General features: G+C 44.4%; 9 protein-coding genes across 9 annotated transcripts; 7 read left to right on the top strand and 2 right to left on the bottom strand.

Annotated features, from left to right (window-relative positions):
* Nucleotides 1-75: 75 nt before the first annotated feature.
* On the top strand, nt 76-2,364 carry V2V93DRAFT_363682 (uncharacterized protein). Its single transcript, XM_066908666.1, has 4 exons — nt 76-653; nt 712-878; nt 949-1,546; nt 1,602-2,364. The coding sequence occupies exons 1-4, from the start codon at nt 348-350 to the stop codon at nt 1,938-1,940; spliced, it is 1,410 nt and encodes a 469-aa protein (XP_066767703.1). The 5' UTR covers nt 76-347; the 3' UTR covers nt 1,941-2,364.
* Nucleotides 2,033-4,136, top strand: V2V93DRAFT_109876 (homogentisate 1,2-dioxygenase-like protein). The gene is made up of 2 exons (XM_066906747.1): nt 2,033-2,813; nt 2,884-4,136. The coding sequence occupies exons 1-2, from the start codon at nt 2,510-2,512 to the stop codon at nt 4,047-4,049; spliced, it is 1,470 nt and encodes a 489-aa protein (XP_066767704.1). The 5' UTR covers nt 2,033-2,509; the 3' UTR covers nt 4,050-4,136.
* An 820-nt stretch (nt 4,137-4,956) lies between these two features.
* V2V93DRAFT_363687 (P-loop containing nucleoside triphosphate hydrolase protein) lies at nt 4,957-9,658 on the top strand. The gene is made up of 4 exons (XM_066908667.1): nt 4,957-5,407; nt 5,496-5,749; nt 5,813-7,241; nt 7,323-9,658. The coding sequence occupies exons 1-4, from the start codon at nt 5,144-5,146 to the stop codon at nt 9,456-9,458; spliced, it is 4,083 nt and encodes a 1,360-aa protein (XP_066767705.1). The 5' UTR covers nt 4,957-5,143; the 3' UTR covers nt 9,459-9,658.
* A 1,135-nt stretch (nt 9,659-10,793) lies between these two features.
* Nucleotides 10,794-11,932, top strand: V2V93DRAFT_363693 (uncharacterized protein). Its single transcript, XM_066908668.1, has one exon. The coding sequence runs from the start codon at nt 10,877-10,879 to the stop codon at nt 11,720-11,722; it is 846 nt and encodes a 281-aa protein (XP_066767706.1). The 5' UTR covers nt 10,794-10,876; the 3' UTR covers nt 11,723-11,932.
* A 59-nt stretch (nt 11,933-11,991) lies between these two features.
* V2V93DRAFT_363694 (uncharacterized protein) lies at nt 11,992-13,702 on the top strand. The gene is made up of 2 exons (XM_066908669.1): nt 11,992-12,159; nt 12,214-13,702. The coding sequence occupies exon 2, from the start codon at nt 12,233-12,235 to the stop codon at nt 13,550-13,552; it is 1,320 nt and encodes a 439-aa protein (XP_066767707.1). The 5' UTR covers nt 11,992-12,159; nt 12,214-12,232; the 3' UTR covers nt 13,553-13,702.
* Nucleotides 13,703-14,334: 632 nt separating this feature from the next.
* V2V93DRAFT_395353 (uncharacterized protein) lies at nt 14,335-14,744 on the top strand (the record flags this gene model as incomplete). Its single annotated transcript, XM_066912517.1, has 1 exon — nt 14,335-14,744. One exon carries the CDS (start codon nt 14,335-14,337, stop codon nt 14,737-14,739), a length of 405 nt encoding a protein of 134 aa, XP_066767708.1. The 3' UTR covers nt 14,740-14,744.
* Nucleotides 14,745-15,160: 416 nt separating this feature from the next.
* On the bottom strand, nt 15,161-17,287 carry V2V93DRAFT_363697 (major facilitator superfamily domain-containing protein). Its single transcript, XM_066908670.1, has 2 exons — nt 16,664-17,287; nt 15,161-16,607 (listed from the first exon to the last, which is right to left on the bottom strand). The coding sequence occupies exons 1-2, from the start codon at nt 16,953-16,955 to the stop codon at nt 15,304-15,306; spliced, it is 1,596 nt and encodes a 531-aa protein (XP_066767709.1). The 5' UTR covers nt 16,956-17,287; the 3' UTR covers nt 15,161-15,303.
* A 958-nt stretch (nt 17,288-18,245) lies between these two features.
* Nucleotides 18,246-19,833, bottom strand: V2V93DRAFT_377937 (major facilitator superfamily domain-containing protein; the record flags this gene model as incomplete). The annotated part of the gene is made up of 4 exons (XM_066911935.1): nt 18,246-18,848; nt 18,884-19,551; nt 19,605-19,701; nt 19,759-19,833. 4 exons carry the CDS (start codon nt 19,831-19,833, stop codon nt 18,246-18,248), a joined length of 1,443 nt encoding a protein of 480 aa, XP_066767710.1.
* A 2,774-nt stretch (nt 19,834-22,607) lies between these two features.
* On the top strand, nt 22,608-23,592 carry V2V93DRAFT_320585 (5-formyltetrahydrofolate cyclo-ligase; the record flags this gene model as incomplete). Its single annotated transcript, XM_066907325.1, has 4 exons — nt 22,608-22,719; nt 22,771-22,932; nt 23,011-23,400; nt 23,465-23,592. The coding sequence occupies 4 exons, from the start codon at nt 22,608-22,610 to the stop codon at nt 23,590-23,592; spliced, it is 792 nt and encodes a 263-aa protein (XP_066767711.1).
* Nucleotides 23,593-24,556: the final 964 nt, after the last annotated feature.

The raw sequence follows: 24,556 nt of genomic DNA on the forward strand, positions 1-24,556 counted from the left end.
ATGATATAGGCACGTGACTGATCGACGATTTGGACTCGAGGATGGACTCCGAGGCGACTCTTCACTTGCGCCCCTTGCGTCTCTCTCCTCTCTCCCAACTCTGTCCTTTCGTCACTCTCACTACTTCTCAGCGTTTAAATTCAAGCTGCACAGAAGCGGATTTCGTGTTTACTGATAGGATACTGCACTCCGGCTGACTTCACGAGTTTCTTCTACTTAATATTCCTTCGATCGATTTCTCACACGCGTCTGATCTCCGTCTCCTTCGATCTCAAATCATCTACACGTCACCTTCTTGACCATTACAATTTTTTGTGGAATCTTTCACCAGAATAGAATAATTCATTATGTCTTCTCCAAAAGAAGATGTATCAGCCGTCGAGACCGAAGTACCACTTACTAGCACCGCAGTTGCGCCGTCGCCTGACGCGTCGGTGGAGAAGGCCACCGAATTAGCCGTCTCCTCCGAACCAGCTGTTTCTACTGGCAAAGATGAAGAAGGCGCACCTTCAGAGCCGGCGGCGAAAGACAATGAAGATGCACCAGAGCCTGCTGCGACACCAGATCCGAAAGCGTCTTCAGGATCAAACCCGTACCTGCCTGGTTCGCTGGTACTAGCCAAATTGAAAGGCTTTCCTCCATGGCCTGCTATGGTAATATTTTCTTGCTTGCTATTAACTTGTACTACGATCATTGGCTGACATGATCCAGGTTCTTGTCGACGAATTACTCCCGCCGCACATTCTCAAGCTGAAACCAAAAGCGAGCGTGGCAACCCCCGGATCAGCCAAGCTTAAGCGGAAAAGCCTGCCTGAGGATGAAGATGAAGCTTCAGGTCCGGCTGCTTTCCCGGTTCGTTTTTTCAATGACGATAACTAGTGCGTTTTTTTTTTCAAATTTACTTTCTCTTATTCAGATCATTGGTGATCTAACAAGTTCTCTTTGTAGTATGTGGGCTTCCCGCAGTGATATGAAATCGCTAACGACGGATCAAATCAAGAAATACCTTGAAACAGCTGCAAAAGGCTCCAAAAAAGATAAGGCATTAGTAACGGCATACAAAGTCGCGTTAGATCCTCCGGCGCTTGAAGAATTCGCCAACGGATCAGAAGACGAGGCAAGTGACGCTGAGGCCGACAAAGAGGGACAGGAAGACGAGGAGATGAAAGATGACGAGGACAAAAAATCGAAAAAGGCAGTAAAGAAGAGAAAGAGCGGGGACAACGAAACTGGCGCAGAAGGCGCAAAGAAGAAGCGAAAAGCGTCAGCAGCGAAGGAGAACGGATCAGCCGATAATAGCGAGAAGAAGCCGCGAGCAAAGAAGGAGGCAGGAAAGAAGAAAGAGGCAGCAGCAGCAGCAGCATCGGCGGCGGCGGTTAAGGAGACACGCGAAGAGCAGACTAAGCATGTGCTGTTTTTGCGACACAAGTTACAGAAGGTATTTATGACAAAGGATAAGCCTCCACAGGAAGAAGATATGGAGAGCATGGACAAGCTGTTTGGGAAGCTAGAGAATTTCCAGGGTCTTGATCTGACAATGATTCGGGTAAGATGAGTTTTCTCGATTATTGAAAGATAGAGCAGCTAACGAGGAGATATAGAGCACAAAGATTAATAAAGTGCTAAAGGCGATTGCGAAAATGCCCGGAATTCCTGTAGAGGAGAAGTATGAATTCAGGAATAGATCGCAAAAGCTGCTTGATGACTGGAATAAGCGGTTTGATATGGGCTCGTCGCCTGCCCCGGCTAGTCGACCAGCAACCGAGATCAAGTTGGACTTGGCTGCCGGACCTACAAATGTGGAGCAGACTACTACTGATGAGCCGCCATCAATCCCAGCGTCAGTGTCCAAGCCGGTACCCGAACCCGCATCCGAGTCGCTTACGGAAGCAAAGGTGAAGAGCGCGACCGAGAACCCTGAGGAGATAGCTCAAGTGTGAACTCTTCTGATGATATGAATAGGGGGGTACGGAGGCGGGTAAGATAGTTTTGATTTAGTGCTGCGAACGTATTAATATAGAATTGCGACCAAATTGCATCTACTAAGCTGTGATGTTGTAGAGTAGTCGTAGCTGTTGGTGGTCAACCTTCAACCTTCTCCATCGTCATCCGAGCCTCCGAGAAGCGAAAGCCCGTGCACAGTTTTGTATAGTCGTCTGTCACAGCAACTCTAGGGTCTCTTGATACTGCTTACCGAGAATAAGTCATATAATATGGGGAAACGACCAGCCCGAGAAGGCAATATCAGGGGAACCCGGGCCGGCTCCTGAACCCCACTTTAGCCGAACACGGAAAGCCCTAATACCGAACTACCAAACCTACCTTTTCCAATTGAGGGACGATGCGGAGAAGGGCCTGCTGACGTATTTTTGCTCAGCAGACTCGGTGAATAGATGTGGGATCTTTTATATATTACTCTCGCCGCCCTCGCTCCTAACTCTTGCCAGTCGACAACATCTCTGCTTCTCTGAAATCTTCTAAAGGATTACCAAGACATATCCAGATATCAATGGTCTCTGCTAAGGATTGTGACGAGCTCCACCAAAAGGCCTTCCACTGGGCTGCGACCCAGGGCGATGGCCAAATCCCGACCTTTGGCGTCCGGGCAAATGATCCGTACAAGTACCTCAGTGGCATGCCTGGTGAGCATGAGTCTGAGGCCATCCCGGGCACGCTTCCCCGTGGCCAGAACTCGCCTCGTCAGGTGAGATTTGGGCTCTACGCCGAGCAGCTCACCGGATCGGCTTTTGTCAGTCCGCGATCTGCACACAAGTCTTCGTGGGTCTACCGCATGCGTCCGGCAGTGTCGCACAGTATGTTTATATTTTGCAATAAGGTCTCAAAATTGTTAAGTTCCATAAACTAACGATTGTTACACGACAGAGGGTTTTTCCGAAATCACAGTCAACGAGGACTACGAGTCTTGCTTCCTGCCCGTCAACCCAAAGACACATATCTCGCCTACCCAGCTTGCATGGCTCCCATTTGATATTCCCACCGACGGCCCTGTCGACTTCTCGCAGGGCCTCAAGACTCTTGCTGGTTCCGGTGACCCTTCGCTGCGCGAGGGTATCGCCACTCATATCTTTGTCTGCAACACCTCGATGGTGCGCAAGTGTTTTGTCAATCTCGACGGTGAGTTCTTGATTGTTGCTCAGCAGGGAAGACTCGATATCCAGACTGAGTTTGGATGGCTGTATGTGCAGCCCGGTGAGATCGCCGTTATTCAGCGTGGTATTCGCTTCTCCGTTGGAACCCCTGACGGTGCTACTCGCGGATATATTCTTGAGATTTGGGGATCTAACTTTGAGTTGCCTGATCTGGGCCCAATCGGTGGCTATGGTCTTGCCAATTCTCGAGACTTCCTCGTTCCTGAGGCCTACTACGAGATTGACAACGAGCCCAACTACGAGCTTATCTACAAGGTCGGTGGTAAATTCTTCAAGTCGACTCAAGACCACTCGCCTTACGATGTCATCGCGTGGCACGGAAACTATGTGCCGTACAAGTACGACTTGACTAAGTTTGTCAACATTGGCTCGATCTCTGTCGATCATATTGACCCATCCATTTTCTGCGTGTTGACTGCCAAGTCGCGCGATCCCAACGCACCCCTCGCTGACTTCTTGATCTTCAGCCCAAGATGGGACGTTGCGTCAAATACTTACCGCCCGCCTTACTATCACCGCAACGTAGCCTCCGAGCTTATGGGTCTTATTTACGGCCAGTACGGAGGTCGCTCCGATGCGTTCCTCCCCGGTGGAGCTTCGTTCGAAACCGGAATGACCCCTCACGGTGTCGCGTACGAAGAATTCAAGGCTGCGTCGGCTGATGTGCCTCCCGAGATGCGTATCTCCCCGGGATCGATTGCTTTCATGTTTGAATCATCGCGCGCGTTCTCTATTGCCGAGTTCGCCTGGACTGTTGACAAGTTGCATTTCCATGATCCTACTATGTGGGATGATTTGGTGAACAACTTCACTAGTCATTTGGATGAGGTCAAGAGATTAACAGATGGAAAATGGGAGCACGGTGTCAACGCGAGGTAAAAGATTTGATATTTGATATTTGAGAATTGCGATTTTGAATTTATCCATCTAATGAAATCTATCTTTATTTTGACTTGATTCAATCAACAGCTGTAGAGTTTATTCGTTAAGTGACCTAATTCTAAAAACCACTATTTCGATGGCAACCCCAGAGTCATATCAGCTACACAACCGGATGACTCAATCATTCGCAGCAGTTTATCCGTGCACGCATGGGTAGCACTTCTCTCAACCAGTTACATTTAAGTCGACCTACGAAAAGCACACTGACCAGCGTGGCCCCGACACTTATCTAAATTAGAAGCTATGATTCAGCTTAGTTTTAGTTTGCTCCGCTCAAATGTAGATAACTGTCTGCTTCAGATGAGGTCTGCTGTATGGTTTATAGTTTGAGAAAATACTGGTTATGATTTGTTGTGTTGATCTCTGAGTATATGTCTACACTAGTGCATGGCTTTCGTGTCTTCACTTATAGTACGGCATCACCACTCGACATGACGACACTGTGCCATTTGCTGATAACTCTTATATCAATAATTCATAATATAATCATACGTAATATCATCATACAATATAAATAAATAAATCTGCGCTTCAAGATGATGGATTGGGAAATCCTGCCGGAAGCATCTAGAGTTTGAATCTCGAACTTTGTTTTATCGGCACCGCCGTGTATATCTTCCGTAACGGATTTTGTCAGTCTACTAACAGGTACTCTTGGTTATTCATGATTTGATTATTGTTATTATTATTATTCATTTTCCCCCAATCTCGATCAGAATGTAATAAATAAACTTACTTCTCGCAAAGAAATAATTGCTGTAGAGTGCATTAGGAGAAAAATGACGAGGCTGCAGCGAGCTTATCGCGATCGCTCCTTCTTATCGCGGACCTGAGAACTAGAAACCCTGCCTCCTGTGGTCCACGCTGGAAATTCTCCTCACCCACACTTCAGTTTACTGCCCGTGCTCTACCGTATTCGTTTTATTCTCGTCTTATTCTGCAGGACTATCTGGTGTCGGCCTTCCTCTCATCCTTCATATCTTTTCTCTCTCTTTTTCATCTTTTCTCCTTTCTCGCCCATCCCAACCCACATGGCAGACCCCGAGAAAAAGGCTACCGACACATCGCCTTTGCTCGTCTCGGGCGGCGCCGCTCCCGACACCGCCGTCCACACGGACGAGTTCTCCTCCCTGCCACCTTCAGAGGCGGAAATTCTCCGTGAGCAAGTAAAGCTGACGGAGCGCAATGTCAATTTTCTCGAACTTTTCCGCTACACTGGTCAATTTGATAAGCTACTTTTGATTCTTGGAACCATTTCTGCAATTGCTGAGGGTTGCATGCGACCTCTTATGACTGTATGTTTTCTTTCAAAAAAAAAAAAAAAAAAACCTGCGTGCTTTTGTTGTAAAAGTGTGATTAGTGTTTATTGACAGTGGATTATAGATTGTATTTGGACAGATTACCGATCTTTTCGCAACCTATACTCGACAGGTTCCATACGATGACTTTTATTATGGACACGGCACGCTCAACTCAACAGAGTACTATTATAACACCACATATGAATCATCTTATAACTCTACAGAGTCATTTTACTATAACCAGACTGAGCCGGCTTATTTCAATAGTACTATGTACGGATTTGGCGAATTCATTTCTCCCGATTTCTTTCAGAGAGAAGTTAACCGTTTGACTGTGTATGTTTTGTTTTATCCGTTTGATTCCAAATGAAGTGGATGTTGATTAACGAGAGAGATTAGATACCTTGTCATTATTGGCATCGCCGATGTTTTGCTTTCGTACTTTGCTACTTTTCTCTTTATTGACCGTGGAGAAGTCATCTCTGCGCGGATTCGTGAGAAATATCTTGAAGCCACACTTCGTCAGAACGTAGGATACTTTGATAAAGTTGGAACCGGTGAAATTACTTCTCGTATCTCTGCCGACGCGATTTTGATTCAAGAGGGTATTTCGGAAAAAGTTGGCTACTGCATCGCTAACTTCGCGACTTTGATTGCCGGTTTTATTGTTGGTATGGTGCGGTCTTATAAGCTTGCTTTGATTCTTTCGTCGATGCTCGCACTTATGGTTGTCTCGTTCTCGATCGGGTCGCAGAATATGAAGCGCTCTATTCGGCGCTCATTGTCTGGATACTCCGTCGGTGGTACCCTTGCTGAAGAAGTCCTTGCCTCGGTACGTAACGTCCAAGCGTTCGGTATCCAAGAACGTCTTGCACTTCGCTACGACTCGCACCTTATCGTCACGGAAGTATACGGTCTTCGCGCCGGTATCTGTCTTGGAATAATGAGTGGAATTATGTGGTTTGGCATTTTCGGCGCTGATGCTATCGCGTTCTTCACGGCGCCGATGTATATCCAGCAAGGTGAGCTAACCGTCGGTCGTGTCGTCACCGTGCTTTTGACGATCACTCACGGTGCATTCGCAATGTCACATATTGCTCCGCATTTCAAGGCTTTCACCTCTGCTTCGGCCGCTGGATCAAAGGTGTATTCTACAATCGATCGTCCGTCTGCTATTGATTCAAAAGACGCAACCGGCTCGACTTTGTCTGAACTCAAGGGTGAGATTGAATTGCAGGATATTAAATTCATTTATCCCTCGCGCCCGAATGTTGTCGTTATGGAAGACTTTAATCTCAAGATTCCTGCTGGAAAAACTGTGGCTCTTGTTGGTGCTTCCGGATCTGGAAAGTCTACGATTGTCGGAATCATCGAGCGATTTTACAAGCCGGTGCGTGGAAGCATCACGCTTGATGGAAACGATATCACTGGTTTGAATATTCGTTGGCTGCGTTCAAAGATATCTCTTGTATCTCAGGAACCTACGTTATTCTCCACCACCGTCTATGAAAATGTCGAACAAGGTCTTATCGGTTCAGAATACGAGCACGCTTCTGCAGAAGAGAAACGTCAACTCGTAATCGAAGCATGCAAGCAGGCTAACGCATATTCTTTCATCACTGCTTTACCAGAGGGATTCGAGACTCCGGTTGGTGAACGTGGATTTTTGCTTTCTGGTGGACAAAAGCAGAGAGTGGCGATCGCTAGAGCGATTGTCTCGAATCCTAAGATCTTGCTGCTCGATGAGGCTACTTCGGCTTTAGATACAAAGTCTGAAGGTATCGTCCAGGAGGCGCTTGATCGTGCGGCTAAGAATCGTACTACTATTGTATGTGTAACTCTTTTTGTTTTTCTTTTTACTTCTCGTTTAGTTTTATAAAAGTCAGGCTTTTACTTACTGGATTGATAGGTTATTGCGCATCGCTTGTCGACTATCAAAGATGCAGATCTTATTGTCGTAATGAAGCGCGGCGTTATCGTGGAAAGTGGCACCCACAACGAACTTCTCGAGAAGAAAAGTGAATACTATGAACTTGTTCAATCCCAAAAGATTGAAAAGGAAAAGAAGGCTTTGATTTCTGGTGAGATCACTAGCTCATCATCCGCTTCGGAAACCGATTCGTCGTCGACTTTGGAAGAAAAATTTGTTGATTCTGATGATGAGAAATTGGAAAAGGTCAAGACTAGAGTCACCGTCAAAGGTGATTCTGCTGCGTTTTCTGACATTGATTCTGCGGAATTGGCAACTGTTGTAGAGGAAGAGAAGGAATATTCTACTTCCGACCTCATCAAGTTCATCGGCGGCATCTCCGCCCCGGAGAACAAGTATATCCTCATGGGTGTAGCGTGCTCGTTCATCCAGGGAATGTCGTACCCGGCTCTTGGAGAATTTTACGGTCACGCTGTTCAAGGTCTACAGTTTGCATTCACTGATCCTGATCGTATGTATTCGCAGACATACACCTATGCCGGATTGTTCATTTTCTTGGCCTTTTTGTTACTGGCGACGACTACGTCCGCAGTGTCATTGTATTCATATGTTGCGCAGCGTCTTGTTCGTCGCATTCGCTACCAGATGTTCCGGTATTTGTTGCGCCAGGATATCGAATTCTATGATCGCGATGAGAATACTACTGGTGTACTTACAATGTCTCTTGCGCGTGATGCTCAGTCGATTGATGGACTTTCGGGCGCCACATTTGGTCAGATTATGAATTCGTTGGTGAATGTTGTCTCGTCCGCTGTCCTGGCTATCATCATTGCGTACAAACTTGGACTCGTCTGCGTGGCTTGTGTACCGCTTATGGTCTTGTCTGGATTTTTCAGATTCTGGGTTCTTTCCAAATTTGAAGAGACCGTCAAGAAATCGCACGAGGCGTCGGCTTCGTATGCTTGCGAGGCGGCAGCGGCGATCAAGACTGTCGTCTCGCTCACTCGCGAAGACGATGTTCTTGAGCATTACCATGACACACTTCGTTCGCAGACTCTAAACTCACGAGCTGCCTCTCGCAAGTCTGCGATTCTATATGGTATTGCGCAGGGAATGCAGTATTTCATTACAGCTTTAGCATTCTGGTATGGTGGTAATCTGCTGCGTGTGCGCGAGTATGGACTGCTCGAGTTTTATATTGCGTACATGTCTGTTATCTTTGGAGCTCAGGGCGCCGGAATTGTGTTCTCGTTTGCGTCTGATATGGGTAAAGCCAGACTTGCTGCCTCGAATATCAAAAAGTTGTTCATGCGCGAGCCGGTTGTTGATTCGTGGTCGACCGCAGGCGCTGATCCGCAGGATGTGCAAGGAAATCTCGAGTTTAAGGATGTGGTATTTAGATATCCTACTCGACCTACAGTTTCTGTGCTCAATAAGCTCAACTTGACGGTTAAGAGTGGACAGTACGTTGCGCTAGTGGGTGCATCTGGATGCGGCAAGTCTACTACGATTGGAATGATTGAGTCGTTTTACCGACCTAATTCGGGTCAGATCCTGCTTGATGGTGTTGATATCTCGACATTCAACGTGAATGCTTATCGATCGCATATGGCGCTTGTATCGCAGGAACCTACGCTATATGCGGGTACGATTCGCGATAATGTCAAGCTTGGATCGCCTGAAGAGGATATATCAGACGAGGCTATGATCGAGGCATGCAAGCAGTCTAACATCCATGACTTTATCATGTCGCTTCCCGACGGATATGAGACCCTCGTTGGATCTAAGGGTACACTTTTGTCAGGAGGCCAGAAGCAGCGAGTAGCTATTGCGCGAGCACTAATTCGTCAGCCCAAGATTTTGTTGTTGGACGAAGCTACTTCGGCATTAGATTCTGAATCCGAGAAGATCGTCCAGGCTGCATTGGATGTCGCGGCCAAGGGTCGGACGACGATTGCTATCGCCCATCGATTGAGCACTATTCAGGGTGCCGATGTGATTTATGTCTTTGATCAGGGAGTTGTTGTTGAGGCGGGAACTCATCAAGAGTTGTTGGCGAAGCGTGGAAAATACTATGAGCTTGTGCAGATGCAGGCATTGGAGGAGATGCAGTAGAGAGACAGATATTACACTCACTATTTATTGTTTTTTTGGTTCAAATTCTCATTCTTTCAAATTTGTCGATCTTTATGGTTTTTTTTTTTCTTTCTCATTTTTTTTATGTAATATACATGGGTAGAGGAGTTGCATAGTTGACATAGTTGATGAAGGTTGGGATGTGGTTATATATAAATAAAACAGAAGAAGCACTACTACTATAATGCGTAATCATCATGAGTGACGATAAAAGAAAAAAAATGGTAAAAATGGTGAATAGAGCATTCTGGGGAAGGGATAGTGAGGTTAAGATTACTCGATGCAGAAGCGGAAATCTCGCGCTAGAATAAGCTTAGTCGATATTACGTTACAATTACACTTTAAGTTAGATTGACTAATTGTCGATTTGTGATTGCGATTTCTGAGCGGGTTTTTACAATGATTGACAACAACGCAGTTTGAAGATAGAATCCGGCAAGAAAAGAAGAAGAGAAGAGAAAGAGAATGAGAGAAAAAAGAGGAGGGAAGAGGAATGATAGTGGCGAGAGTAAAGGATTCTGATAGTGGCAAAAAAGGAATTCTCCCCACATTCAGCGTCTTTTTATCTAATAAAAAAAGACGCCAAAGTTCTTTTTCCGAGCTGCTCAACAGAAAGATGGCCTCTAAAATGACGGCCATCAACCGGTAAAACGTAACCAGATGGAGGTATGATAAATGAGTGGCAATCCAGATTGTTGTTTATCCGCAGGCGAAAGTGGAGCAGATCGACGCTTGATCGACTCTGCTTTTCTTTTTCAAGGACAATCTTATCACTGCCAATGGGCTGTGTATGCAAATGGCAGCAGAAAGTAGTTTCATTGATTTGTTTACGCGATAATAGATTTGAATAATATTCAATTGATGAATAATGACTGCTGCTGGGAATATTAGTTTTTCCGGAGCACAACCCAAAATGGAAATTATGCCACCAGAACTTTAAATGCGCCGCGCCATCGTGACCTTTTTTTGGTAACCGCGTGACAACTCAATGGCAAATTGGACTCTCTTGGTTCCCTTGTCGAATGCCGCTCAGATCTTGCAGTTGCGTCGAGCTACTTCAAATGGAATTCTGAGCATGTTATTGTCAGAGAGTAGCAGATTTATTTGGAATTTTTGATCAGGGGTCTAAAACTACACCGATATGTCGTACATTATAAAAGTGGAGAGACTAAAAACACCCACATCCGTCTCACGCGTGTGGAGCATTCCGGCAATTTAGCCATTGTCAACGTTGCCTATTGCAGCACTCCTGCCGCCATCTCTCCACTATTTAAATACCCTCTTCCTCTCCTTTTCCTATACCGTTGTCTTTGCATTCTCTACTCTGTTCTGCTCTTCTCTGGTGTTATAGTCCTCCTCTATTACATACTATTACATATTCATCCTATTACATTCTCATGGTTCTGCCCGTCCCCACCCCAGACGCTCCAGCCCCCGCAGCGGCTATGCAGGCTCCTGTCTCGGCCCTTCCCATGGCCTTCCAGCAATTTGCCCTGAACGGCAAGGTTGCTGTGGTCACTGGAGGTGCCCAAGGCCTTGGCTACTCAATGGCTGCCTCCCTCTGCTCCGCTGGCCTTGTCGGCATTGCTATCCTTGATATCAATCCGCTCGTCGGCGAGCCGGCGGCTATCTCGCTTAACGAGCAGTTTGGCACCAACGCAAAGTTCTTCCGCGTCGATGTCACTGACGAACTCATGATGAAGTCTACCTTTGGTGCTATCAATGACGAATTCGGATCTATCGACGTCGTCGTCTGCTCTGCGGGTGTCGTTGATAACTACAATGCTGAAGATTACCCTTATGCAAAGTTCCAGCGCCTGATGAACATCAACCTCGGTGGATCCTTCCTTGCCGCTCAGTCGGCCTTCCCTTACATGCGTGCTAACGGCGGCGGATCCATCATCTTCATCGGCTCCATGTCAGGCCACGTCGTTAACTTCCCGCAGCCCCAGATCGCTTACAACGCTTCCAAAGCCGGCGTCATCCACATGATGAAGTCTTTTGCAGTCGAGTGGGCCAAATATAAAATTCGCTGCAATTCCATCAGCCCGGGTTACATGCACACTGGTCTTATCGAGTCCTTTGATCAGAACTGGGTCAATACCTGGAAATCCATGACTCCCATGGCGCGCATGGGAGAGCCTCATGAGTTACAGGGCGCTGCTTTGTGGCTTGCCAGCAACGCCAGCACCTTTGTTACTGGTACTGACGTTACTGTTGATGGTGGATACACCGCAATGTAAGCTGGCTTCTCACGATTTCGTTGCATTTTGATGATTTTAGATTGTACACATTGTTCTGTTTGCGTTATTCTTTTGAGTTCTGTGTTTTGGGTGGTTTCGGGCTTTTTCTTTTTCTGTTGTCGGGCGTTTGCATGATGGCCATTATAATGATTTATTAATTAATATCTAATGTTACATAATCTATACATATACATTCTTGATAGTTTTAAACCGTTCACATCTGCTGTAATTGTAGCTAATCGCTGAGTATATAGACACTAACCCCTCACGGAACAACTCGATCACGAAGTATTCGCGGCTTATCTAAACTTCAATCCACACAATAGTACTTGCGATCATACTTAACATATGCTAGAGGCATATATTATATTAGTTTACAGGCGATAGCATTACAAAAACTTGGAAGCTGATAATGGCATATTCTGAACTCATCTAGCGTATGTACGCCACTGATTGAATCTGGTTATACTTGCTAATAGAATTACATCTAGATATCATTCCACCTGCACCATGAGCAGCTCCGCCGCACACATCCTCGATCTACCAGTTGAGATCTGGATGCACAATATTCTACCATATCTTTCCTACCCGGCAGTCTCTACGTTGCGTCTAATCTGTCGTCGATTAAACGCCGTCGTGCGCGACTATATCAACAACAGCCCTCGGGCCTACGAAACTCTTGATTTCCGTACTACAAACCCCAAGCGCGTCACTCTCAATGCATTCTATCGCTGTCTGGCCCGCTCGCGCGGGCACACAAAGACAATCATATTTGAGCACCAGCGCTCGGTGTATCACCAACACGGGCCACCGATCGATGAGAATATTGCGTCTTTGTTATTCCATTCGCGCGCTTACGAATTAGTCGTCAGCAATTCCATCGCTGATCTCTCACTTCGCTTCTCTGAGAATTCGTCTCATCCTGAGCTTTGTGGAGTTTCCTGGCTTACTGTGCAAAAAGTCCCGTTTCTTGATGCTATAGTTGATATATCTATGGACGCAAGCTTCCGCCGTGTGGCTGTTGAGGCAGATCGATCTCCGGCGGCACGAATCTGCGCGCTAAATGTTATTCGACTGCTTCGGTCGCTGCGATTACCAATGTCTGAATTTACTTCTTTTTTCGACTTGCTTATGCAGCCAGTCTATGTTCCTCACTTTGCCTTTGAGCACCTTTGCGAGCTGCACTTCACTTGGACAACACAGGACGCGCTAGATGGGTTTGTTTTACGAGAGTTCACGCGACGTAGGCATATTAATCGATCGTTACTCGAAATCCAAACTGCGTTATTTCCCAACTTGCGAGTGTTTAGATTAGGATACTCTGACTGTGCTCATATGCTAGCTACGCGAAAACAGCAGTCTGTAGTTCCGCACCCAATGCTGGAGTATAGATTTTTGGCGAGATTAATGGAGTGGATGCCTCGTGTAGAGTGGTTTTATTGTGTTGGCTTGCTACTTATTCGTGTATATGATTATCCGCCACTCGGACTTCCTATGCCGGGTATTGATATTGATAACGGGGCGGTAGAGCTTGAATTTGATGGTGAAGTTCCGCCATTTGAGGTTGCGTTGCGGATGCCAAATACCGTAAAAGAAGTAAATCTGTCTGGATGCTTATGCATGTGCGGAGTCGGTGTTGTATATAATGCGTTCCCTTCTAATGAGATGGTGGAATCAGCTGGCGGTGCGATTGTGGATGAAAGAAAGATTGTTGTCGTGGATGAGAACAATTGTCGAGAAATGGGACGGCCTCGAGTATTAGAGCGTGCTGTTATCAGACGAGTTGGATCAGAAAAGGACGAGATTAGTTTTGAGTTGGATGCTTCTTGATTATATATATTAAAATTCTCACATTCATGCATTTCTTTCAAAGATTGTTTATTCAAGAATATATAATCTCCTGCTGTATCTGAAAAAAGCGCATTACCATATTTATTTTTTAATGTGTTTTTGCTTGTTTATAATGCACATTTTGAGTTAGCTATTCAATAGTTGTCCCAGATTTAACATTTCCTAAAACGGAAATACTGGAGCCGCGTGCACTAAATCGCGCTAATCGCGAACTCTTGACTCACGTAAGCTCTATTGTGCCGTTACATACCGCTTTGAATCTTAATTATTGTCAAATGGATAAGACAGAGTAATGAATGAAATTCCATGTATATTTACCTATCGTGTAAAGGTCATACCAAGCACATTGATGTCTGTTATCACTTCACCAGAGAAGCAATTAACGATGGGATTATCAGTAATTTTGACTGCAGCACTAAAGATATGGTTGTCGACCTTTTGATCAAAGGAATTGCTAGGAATCAATTTGAAAAACTAAGATCAAGAATGACAATGAATTGAGACTTACTGGAACAAGCTGGAGTGTTGGAAATTGTGTTCTGTTGTCAGGAAGAAGTCATAGAAAAAGCTGGAGGAAAGCTCCAGGGGGGATTTAGCGAGGCTGTTCAGGGGGCGACTTAAGTTTTCTCTTGTCAACATAAAGACCTTCCAGCTCCCCAGCAGGCGTTCAACCGCTGTTATTTTATCTATAGAATCTCGATTATATGTTTACTATATATAGGTGTTCTACCATAATACAACACAAATCATAGTACTGTAATATGACCAAATTCATGTACCTTCTAACATTGATGGCGTCAGTGATGGTCGCAGCTATGCAAAATAGCAGTGGTAACTCGGTTATAAACAGTACCGTAGCACAAAACGGTGTAGAACCAAGACGGGTCATTTTCAATGACCTACGGACTAGGGCTGCAGTAGCCTACTTGATAGACTGTCTGATTAACACTGACGTGTTGTATAATGATACGATCGAGTTGGATGGGACTATAATGATAGCACCAGGAATCGATCGCGAGTTAGACAAGCACGTAAATGGTACGGATTACAACGCACTGAGATGTGTTACATCTGCGAGTCGTGGAACTAACGTTGGCATGCTTTCGAACATGACTTACGCGAATGACGGTGGCAGGGGACAGAGCAGATTATCGTATCAGTTATGACAACATTTTATCTTACCAGCTATCTCACTGGACTGGTGAATACGGCAATGACACGCGGCCGGACGCATTGGACTTGGGTAATAGTACTGTTTGTCAGGGTCCATATAGTGGCAGGTTAGAAAAAGAGAAACGGGTACTACCGCATGTTCGTTGACGAGGATAGCGGGTGTGGAAGTACTGACCTACGTACGACTGGAACGTCCCGATGCAGAACTCACATGTCTCCGTATGGATTGCATAGAGCGTAGAACACTAGTAGATATGATACGTAAAAGGTCTGGACTTTTTATCACTGCAGTTACAGGAGTGACAGAAGATACAGAACTTAAGTCGGAATACGCTTAGTGAGTGTGCTGATCAAACTGTGTACTCCTGCAACTGCGATGGAAGAAAAATTCTACAATGAGTGGACTGACGTAAATTATCCTTGTGAAACACATTATTGCTATGGATACCTAACACCGTGTGTAAATTCAGAATATGGTAAAAACAAGCTTGGGGACAATGAAGTATCAAAAATATAACTAACAAAACCATTCAAAACTAAATAACAAGAACACAAAACTATAGAGCCTGAACCGATACCTCGATCTCCTTCTCCTTCTCCTTCTTATCCTGCGCATATTCGGGCGGCGGAGCACTCGAGATCGAAACCTCATCATCAATGCTAACGCCCTCTGTCTTTTCCGCAAGACCAACACCGGCAAACTCATCGCGGACTCTCTGGGCATAGTCGATACCCTTGCGAAGCTCGCGACGGTGTAGGTACAAAGGCAATGGAAGCAAGACAAGTTCAACGACCGACATGATGACCATAAAAATGTAACCACCGAAGAAGCGAGGAGCTTTAGAAGTAGGGAAAGCCGCAAGTGGAACGACGAGATTGACAACGACCCAGCCGACATTGACGATGGCGATGCAGGTAGAGCGAGCCTCCAGATCGTGCGAGAGGAACTCTGCAAGCCATGGTATAATGAGGTTGGTAGGTCCATTTGCAACACCAAGAGCAATAAAGGCAAAAAACTTTGCGCCGTCGGAAACATTCCAGACAAGAAGAATAATGTTTGATATCAAGATGAGTATACCACCGTAGCCTAGAGTTTCCCATCGGTTCTGGCGGTAGTCGGAGTACCAACCGCATGCCATGTTAGAAACAATCTGTGCGGCGTAGGTAATTGTCGACAAGTTTTCAAGTAACGGTACGTCTTCGTGGTACTTCGGAATACTGTCAAGCCACAAAGAAAATGGTGTAGAACTGGGGTAAGGAGTCATCCAGAAGAGATTTCCGACCACGAAGAGAACGTAGATTCTCCAGTTTCCCAAAATACGCTTAATCAAGCCGCGATCAACGCCCTTTGTCTTTGCAAAACCATTCTTAGCCAAACGCTCAACAGCAAGCACTTTGTCACGCTCGGAAAGCCATCGCGATGTGCATCGGTCAGGGACATTAGGACAGAAAAAAACTCCAACTAGAGCGCAGGGAATAGTGATGATGGCGCAAATGATAAATAGCCAACGCCATCCCTCTAGTCCTCCAACGCCAGACAAGTTACTGAAGGCAGCAGACTGCAAATATCCGGCAAACATAGCACCAAGAGGCCACACGTTTTGATAAATCGCGTTACGCTTTCCAAGTTCCTGACGAGTGTACCATGAGTTGACGATATGCGCGTTTCCGACGTAGCATGCGGTAGCGGTAAGACCGACAAAGAAACGCATCACGAGGAGTTGCTTGTAATTTTTGATGAAGGCCGTGGCGAGAGTGAAAATGCCCCACCCCACCTCGGCAGCAGGGAGATAGTACTGAGCGGGGAGCTTAGTGAGCACAACATTAGATGGAATCTGGAATAAGCAGTATCCAACATAATCTATACCCTAGTATCAGCTTCTGTCACTATCAAGAAGAAAAAATAGAAAAACGTACACATGGAGGTGGCATAGTTGAGACGATCACCGGTAAGTTCAAGATCATCTTTCATACCGGCAAGATAAGCGTTAGTCAACGCCGAAACATCAAGGTTCTTGGTGAAGTATGCAAGACACGAGAACGAGAGAACCAGCCAATCAATCTTGAAAACCAATCGGCGCTCTTCCATCGTCATTTCCTTCGGGTACCAAGCAATCTTCTCCGCAAATTTGTTAACGCCCTTGGTATACCAGTACACCCTGTACTCACGAGGACCATTGCTGGTCTCCTCGACTTCGTATTTCTTCATTTTGAATATAAAAATGAGCCTGCGATATTATGAAACAGTATAGGTTTAGTTGCTCGAGTGCAAGGCCAAGAAAGAATGCAAATCTTGGCGAGCACGGCAGTTTCTGGCTAAGAGTTTCCAAGACTGGGCACAGGGAAGGCTTATATATTGGCAGAAAGACATTCTTATCTCGATCAGACTGCGTAACTTTATCGATAGTCGGTCGCAGGGCCGTTACCAGTGGTGTATCGCTTCTCCAACGCTTTGACAGCAAAATTAGTCCAAAATTTCAAAGATAAGCGTATAATGAATGGCAAGCGCGAGAGCAAGTCCCGAATGTAAGAAGGGCAAATAGAGTTAGAGTGCTTTTAGTGCGGGCAAGTGCAGCACGGCTACGATAGTGCAAGGTACGAAGTTAGTTTTAGTACCTTTTGATAAAGGCGCGTATACTTTTGTCTTGTTAACGTAGCTGCCGTTATCCTGACTCCTTATGCATCGGGATGACTACTATGAAAATAGAATCTGCTTAGTATCAAGAGACGTGATTCATTCTTTATATTACAAAGCATTCAATGTTAGCATTATCGTTCTACTACTACTGTCTGCTATATGCTACATTACCTCGTCAGTGCGAGACGATTGCCTAATGTGGCGTGTGCGATAAGCGCGTCGCGAGCGATAACGCACAGACAGTATCTACAGGGCCATAAAGAACTGATAGTAATTCTCACGCACTAAGAGTTAGTCCCGGCTCGTGCATCGGTATTCGTGCTCTGCGCTCGTCCCTTCATTATGTGTCTTTGTTTGCAGAGTTTGAATCTACCTTATCTGCGGTCTGCTATCCGTCTCTCACTCCGTTTCTTTAATAAATGTAGATCCTCTTACACAGCATGAGCAGGTTGCCGATAAGCTGCCCTCATAGCCGAAATAATTTGCTTTGATCGTTCCCCTGACTTTGGACTCCGTTCCTAGTTTTTGTTTCTATACTATATATATCAGAGTCAAGATTGTCCGCCAATTAGAAAATGTGAGTGAAGTTTCAGGATTTATCGCTACGTTGTTCATCCTACACATAAAATGGGCCTATTGAATGAGCGCATGCCTGTGACTTGTAATACTTCTGACGCTGTTATCTCGCTAATTTAAATGGGTTTGAATTACCTGTTCAGGATGTCAGAGTGGCCAATTGTATAAACATATCTAGACATATTCCACGTGCTGTTAAATTGTACTTGAACGCTAAGCAACAATCAGATATGAAAGACACAAATAAACAAATAATATAGGATAAAAAAGCAGAAACAATTCTGATCACGTAATCTTCACATCATTGATTTCCAGCTCGAGGACGCTAGTCTCATTCACTTTGACATCTCTTTCCTGTTCCATCTCGTCACTACCACCACTCTGATCCTCCAACTTATCTTCATCGGTACTGAACACGTCTTCAACACCAACCTCAGCCTCAGCCCATGCCTTATTGCGGTAATCGATACCAATTTTTTTCTCTCGCCGAAGTAAATAGACAGGCAGTGGAAGTAAAATAAGCTCGATAACAGACATGATCACACTCCAAATATATCCACCCTTGAATTGCGGAGAAGCACTAGTAGGCCATGCCACGAGCGGCACGACAAGGTTGATAACCACCCATCCGACATTTAGAATGGCAATCGCTGCCGAACGCGCCTCAAGAACGTGCGAAAATGCCTCCGCAAGCCAGGGAACGATGAGATTAGTAGGACCATTGGCAACACCTAAGCCAATAAAAGCAAAAAACTTTACACCATCAGACAAGTTCCAAACAAGTAGCAACACATTGCAGATAATAATAAGAACGCCTCCATAAGCCATTGTTTCCCATCTGTTGTTTCGGTAATCAGAGTACCAGCCCGAAGCCATATTAGACACAATCTGAGCGGCGTAATAATCGTCGACAAGTTATTCACCATTGAAACACTGTATTTTGGATTTGCGTCAAGCCAGAGCGTGTAGGGAATACCTGAAGGATACGGTGTCATCCAGAAGAGATTTCCGACGGTGAAAAACACAAAGATACGCCAATTGCCAAAAATACGCTTGAACAACGTTCGATCGACGCCACGCGTCTTTGCAAATCCATCCTTGAGCAATCTGTATACACAGAGCTCACGCTCGCGTGCGTTCAAAAAACGAGAATTCGTACGGTTGGGAACGTTGGGGCAGAAAAATACACCGACTAAAGCGCATGGGATGGTAATGATTGCACAAATAATAAACAAACAGCTCCATCCTTCAAGCTTGTGTACGTTATTCAGACGCTCATAAGCAGGAGACTGCAAGTATCCAGCAAACATTGAGCCAAGTGGCCACACGCAAGAGTATATAGCATTACGCTTTCCAAGCTCTTGATGGGTGTACCACGAGATCACAATGTGAGCATTGCCGACCCAGCAGGCGGTTGCAGTGAATCCCACAAAGAAGCGCATGACCATTAGTTGCTTGTAGTTCTTGATAAAGGCCGTGCCAAGCGTGAAGAGACCCCAGCATACTTTGGCTGCGGGAAGGTAGTACTCTGCAGGGAGTCTTGTAAGTACAATGTTTGACGGAATCTGGAATAGACAGTATCCAACGTAATCTACAATCTGATATTAGCTAGGATTACTATTATCCTAAAAAACAGTCACATACACATGGCATTGGCGTAACTAAGACGATCGCCGTACAGGTCCAAGTCGACATCCATACCAGCAACATACGCATTGGTGAGAGCAAAAACATCCAAGTTCTTAGTGAAATAAGATAGACACGAGAACGAGAGAACGAGTCAGTCAATCTTATTGACCAGCTTACGTTCTTCGTTGGTCATCTCTTTAGGATACCATCCCATCACCTCGGTAAATTTTGCAAGAGCACCCATTTTTTGCAGAGATGAAATCAATGAGAAGAAACAGAATGTCCGGGAGCGGAGTTGATTTATTATTCAGAGCAGCTCGCCACATTTTTACATGAGTCTGCCGCTTATCTCGATTCATTTTACAGTTTTTGAATTGTAGATCATGCCATATAAATGCCAATACTGCTATCTTATCCTTTAGCTGTGCGTTTCTTGGTATACCAGTATTCATTGCTTTATACGTCAATTGCCACATTTGCCAAGGTCCTGTCATCAAGGCAAACTCTCAGGAAGATCCGACGCGCTGTAAATATACTGACCGCGCCTGACAGAGCACTTAAATAATGTAAGTTTGTCAATTTGGTATTCAATAATTCAGAAGTCAGTGGTGTAACTCAGCGTACAGTAATAAAAAGCGTGGGATTGTGTTTGGCGTGTTTAACCGCAGTAAGAACTGCGTCACGTGACAATAAGCAAAGGCATTGAAAAAACTAAATCTGATTTAACCTGTAACTGTCAGATATTGTCTTGATGAGAGAATTCTGCGTCTTTTTTTTTTTTGGTTGGTGGCAACGAGTCAAGAAGCAGGTTCTTTATTTATTTAGCTGGCGACTCTCTCTGGAGACATGGCTGTCAGCGGATTCTTGCAGTTACATGATCGACTAATTGGTACACTGACCACACATTGAATGCTTGCAAAACTGATGACAATATAGCTGGCTACGCGAAAGCACAGTCTGTATTCCAATTTCAATTGTTTACAAAAATAGTAGCGGCAACAGCTTCATCCAGACAGTGTCTCGTCAGCAAGGCAACGGCGAGGCAGATTAACAGCGAATTCTAATTGCAATTCAGAAAATTATTGCCCGTGTTTCAAAAGTACAATAGTCTTGGCGTAATCGCACTGATATGGCGGTTTCCACCGAGAATTATAGAGACGGTGGCCTTGCTCTCGAGGACTGGCTTGTGCGTATCACCTATGCGCAACTCTATCTGCACAGTCTCCCTTTGTGTAGGGGCCTGGCGTCTGATCATGCTGCGGACACTGAGCATATCTGTCCTTCTCTTCTAAATGTCTAGAATAATATTCAGTTATGCAATATAACAAAAGAACAGTTAACTGTCGCTACTTTCCTTAAGTCATGAAATTATGAATCGGGGCAGGCGCACGTAAAGTGTGGCAGGCAACTCGCCTGCGTCTTTGTTATCGATAGTGCGATTAGCGGAACCCTAATCTTACACCTGGATACCGTACCCACTCCAACATCGAGCTCGTACCCTCTCCATACTGCCTCGTACCTCTTCTCACTCAGCTTTTACGCCACGCCCTTTCTCCCTATACCAGAATGCGCACGTCTTTTATCGGTCTAATATCTCTCTGAGCGTGACGAGTCAACACTCGGCCATCAAGACGACTTTTCCCGTGTCAAAGCTGTCTAGCGAGCGATGACTGATTTTCGGTGCAGAGCCTTTCTCAATACAACTCGGAGAATTATTATTATAATCCTGGATCCCCATCTCTTCGTTCGCTGTCGCGCTTGGGCATAAATTTGCGTGCACAAGCCAGCTACGCAAGGCCATGTCTTTATTTGAGTCGCTAGCATGGACCACTTTCTTTCGACGATTGAATATCAAAGATAACACTTGCCACGCTCTTGGCTATCTTCTTACTTTTACTGCTATCTCTGCGACTCTAGAAACGAATACGGCCATGCCGTCTGTGCTTTGATTCGTTCGTGCTCTGTGCTCTGCTCTGTGCTCTGCTCTGACCGACGCTAAACTGTCATCAACTCAGGCCGGCACGCTAAATGAAATATGCAGCCGTTATAAATCGCATTGTCACGAGACGATAGTCGATATTTTAAAGTAGAAGAGCTCACGAGTTCGCATTCAAGAACCAGTCACATATTTTACTGTTTAGTGATGTTCTCCATAATACCTGGCATCCAAATTCCTGATTAAGAAATTGCATTCTCTCTCTCAATTCTCAGATTGCACCATTATTTTCGATCGAATGATGAGAGTGGTCAAGAAACCGCGCATTTAGCGAGACAAATTCCCCGTCACAGATTCATTGATTTTGAGTCTACTCAATATAGCACAATGATAGGATTGTGCGCTCAATGATATGATAAGGCTTTACTTGTCGGCTATCTTAGCTGTTTGGCTTTTGTCTCGAATTTTGTCCTCCTGAGTTTATGTAGAAATTCGGCCAGTCATGTAATAATACTGTATTTAATTAGCATTCAGATATAATATTTGTTCGTTGATATCACATCGTAAATAAAGTTGCAGTAATTACCAGTATCTCAATTCAAAATGCGCAACGTCATATTAGTCTCTTCACTCTTACATAGTGGTCTTTATATCCTGATATATCTTCCTTTAAGATTTTATCCTCGTAATCAATAGGGTTAGGGTGGATATATGTGTGGTAGCAGATTATAAGACTTGACATATCAATTGATTTCACATATCACACTAGATACATTACCTTCATAAGCAAGAATATACAACTTCCTTTTAATCGGCAGAAAGATACAGAGTTCCGCATAGGAAAAAGCTATGGAGAAACTAAGAGTGAGTTACCCGGGTTTGGGTCTAGGGTCTGCAACAAGGATATAGACTGCTCACCATACTCAAAATATAATTATTTCCGAGACGATTTTCAGCCTATCGAGTATGCTATTCCGATGAAATTGGTGCTACTATAAAATCTATTTTATTTTATAGAGGAGAAGTACTGGCTGCTGAGTTTATTACTGAATTGTGCTCTTTTACGAAATACACTACTCAATATGTCTACTTCATCTCTTGAACGAGCAGTCATAACGGCACGCAAAAATGCTGTGCGCAAATTGGTTAGTGAGCGTTTAAAAACAGTGACCCATGAGAGTATTGTAGATCAATGTATGTTTACTACTTAATATCTCTCTTCTTTTGCTAATTGTTGTTGTTTAGCGCATATTATTGCCGACACTGTTAGATCATTACCTGAGTATCATCTTGCGAAGAATATTGGCCTGTATATGCACATGGAAGTAGCCAGATCCATACCAAGGAAAAGCGGACGTAGTGTAGAAGTTCGGACTGATACTCTTATTAAAAGTGCTTTTGAAGACGGTATGTGCATTGGCTATTTAATCTCTGATAGTATCAGATTCTAGCGAGTTCGACTAAATTTTAGATAAATTTAAAAAGGAAAAACTGTGTATCTTCCACGAATAGTGCCTGCCACCGATTTATCACCACATCTTCAGCAGTTATTTCACGAGGCGCAATCGCATCTTCATAATTGCCAAGAAGCATTATTCACTCCCTCTGCTTTTCTAAAAATGCTGAAAATGAAAGATCACGATAGTGTTGAACTATTGACGACCACTAACGAAGATCACGATTTCATAATTCGCGAGCCAGATGCTGATTGCGAAGATACGCTTGACGGCGATGGACTGGATCTAATCATTGTTCCTGGGCTTGTCTTCAACGAGATGTGCAATCGTGTTGGTCGTGGAAAGGGATTCTATGATAATTACATTGAATTGCATAGAGCTTGGTCACAAACTGCCAACAAGCCGTCTCCTTTACTGGGTATGCCCATTTGTTTTAGATGACCTATTATTTGCGAGTAGAGTACTAACATATAGATTGAAAGTGGGTATTGCATTGCAAGAACAAATGTACGACACCGATTTAGATCAGCATCTCCCTCGTGAAGAACACGATCAAATTTTAGACATCCTAGTAGTGGGTGACGTTATTTATAGACGTGGAGTTCACTAGATGAATACAGATCATACTTACATTATAGCGCTCATATGTTACTCATTGACTGTTAAATTAATGACATTTCTGCGTCAGAGTCTCTTCAGCATCCTATGTGAATTATATCATAGTATCTCCTAATACCCGTCAGTAATCATATAGCCAATATTAATCGGCACACCATCCAGACTCGTCGCACTCTACCAATATATATTAAGGCTCAATCATACTCGAAACAATCAAGAATAACTACTCGTCTGTGTTTTCGAGTTGTGATTGGTAAGCGTTATTATCAACGCTGATAGGTATTTAAATGTGTCAATATAGTGCTTCTCAATTTGTCACGTCTGTGATCTTGTAAAACGAGCTTGAGCAATAGCGTGCAAAAACCAGATAGCAAAATATCCAAATACGGGAAAATATTAATAACATCATGCGGATTCGAGCATTGAAAGATACGAATCGCCCTTTTCTACATTTTCTCTGTCGACATTACCGTACGAAATTGAAGGCCCCGCCCAGCTCTTTTATAAGCTTTGATTTATCGATAAAAGCAACTGGTCCACGTCTGTATTTTGAGGTATTGATGCAATGATCTCTATCAAAAACATCGTGTAAATGTAACTGTATCAACATTTTCGCATCAACACAAACGAGTTCAGTATTGTTTTGTTCCTTAACCTAGAGACACAACGTATACTCCTCAATTTACGAAAACTGAAAAGTCGCAAGATTTCAAAGATATATTCTGCTGACTGTTCATCCATTTTATCAACAATGGTAACTTAATCGATATCAATATTATTGCAAGAAGCGCATCAGCAGATAGAAACATAATATGCGACAGGACGTTCTCTAAATAGACACAGAAGCCCTGAATCGTGAAAATCCACTCCAGCCACAGAAATATTGCATTCAGATATAGTCGCTCCAAAAGTAGATCACCTCTAACACAGCTGCCTGGTTACTTGGTTAATGAGTT

The sequence above is a fragment of the Kockiozyma suomiensis genome (assembly GCF_038497685.1).
Source record: "Kockiozyma suomiensis strain NRRL Y-17356 unplaced genomic scaffold V2V93scaffold_2, whole genome shotgun sequence".
Lineage (NCBI taxonomy): Eukaryota > Fungi > Ascomycota > Lipomycetes > Lipomycetales > Lipomycetaceae > Kockiozyma > Kockiozyma suomiensis.

Bases quoted from the DNA above. Each gene is read 5' to 3' on its own strand.
- V2V93DRAFT_363682 (XM_066908666.1), top strand. From the start codon at position 348: ATGTCTTCTCCAAAAGAAGATGTATCAGCCGTCGAGACCGAAGTACCA. The intron at 654-711 runs GTAATATTTTCT...GACATGATCCAG, and splicing joins TTCCTCCATGGCCTGCTATG to GTTCTTGTCGACGAATTACT. The intron at 879-948 runs GTGCGTTTTTTT...TTCTCTTTGTAG, and splicing joins TTTTTCAATGACGATAACTA to TATGTGGGCTTCCCGCAGTG.
- V2V93DRAFT_363694 (XM_066908669.1), top strand. From the start codon at position 12,233: ATGAGCAGCTCCGCCGCACACATCCTCGATCTACCAGTTGAGATCTGG.
- V2V93DRAFT_109876 (XM_066906747.1), top strand. From the start codon at position 2,510: ATGGTCTCTGCTAAGGATTGTGACGAGCTCCACCAAAAGGCCTTCCAC. The intron at 2,814-2,883 runs GTATGTTTATAT...GTTACACGACAG, and splicing joins GCGTCCGGCAGTGTCGCACA to AGGGTTTTTCCGAAATCACA.
- V2V93DRAFT_363693 (XM_066908668.1), top strand. From the start codon at position 10,877: ATGGTTCTGCCCGTCCCCACCCCAGACGCTCCAGCCCCCGCAGCGGCT.
- V2V93DRAFT_363687 (XM_066908667.1), top strand. From the start codon at position 5,144: ATGGCAGACCCCGAGAAAAAGGCTACCGACACATCGCCTTTGCTCGTC. The intron at 5,408-5,495 runs GTATGTTTTCTT...AGTGGATTATAG, and splicing joins GCATGCGACCTCTTATGACT to ATTGTATTTGGACAGATTAC. The intron at 5,750-5,812 runs GTATGTTTTGTT...GAGAGAGATTAG, and splicing joins GAAGTTAACCGTTTGACTGT to ATACCTTGTCATTATTGGCA.
- V2V93DRAFT_363697 (XM_066908670.1), bottom strand. From the start codon at position 16,955: ATGAAGAAATACGAAGTCGAGGAGACCAGCAATGGTCCTCGTGAGTAC. The intron at 16,608-16,663 runs GTACGTTTTTCT...ACTAGGGTATAG, and splicing joins CAACTATGCCACCTCCATGT to ATTATGTTGGATACTGCTTA.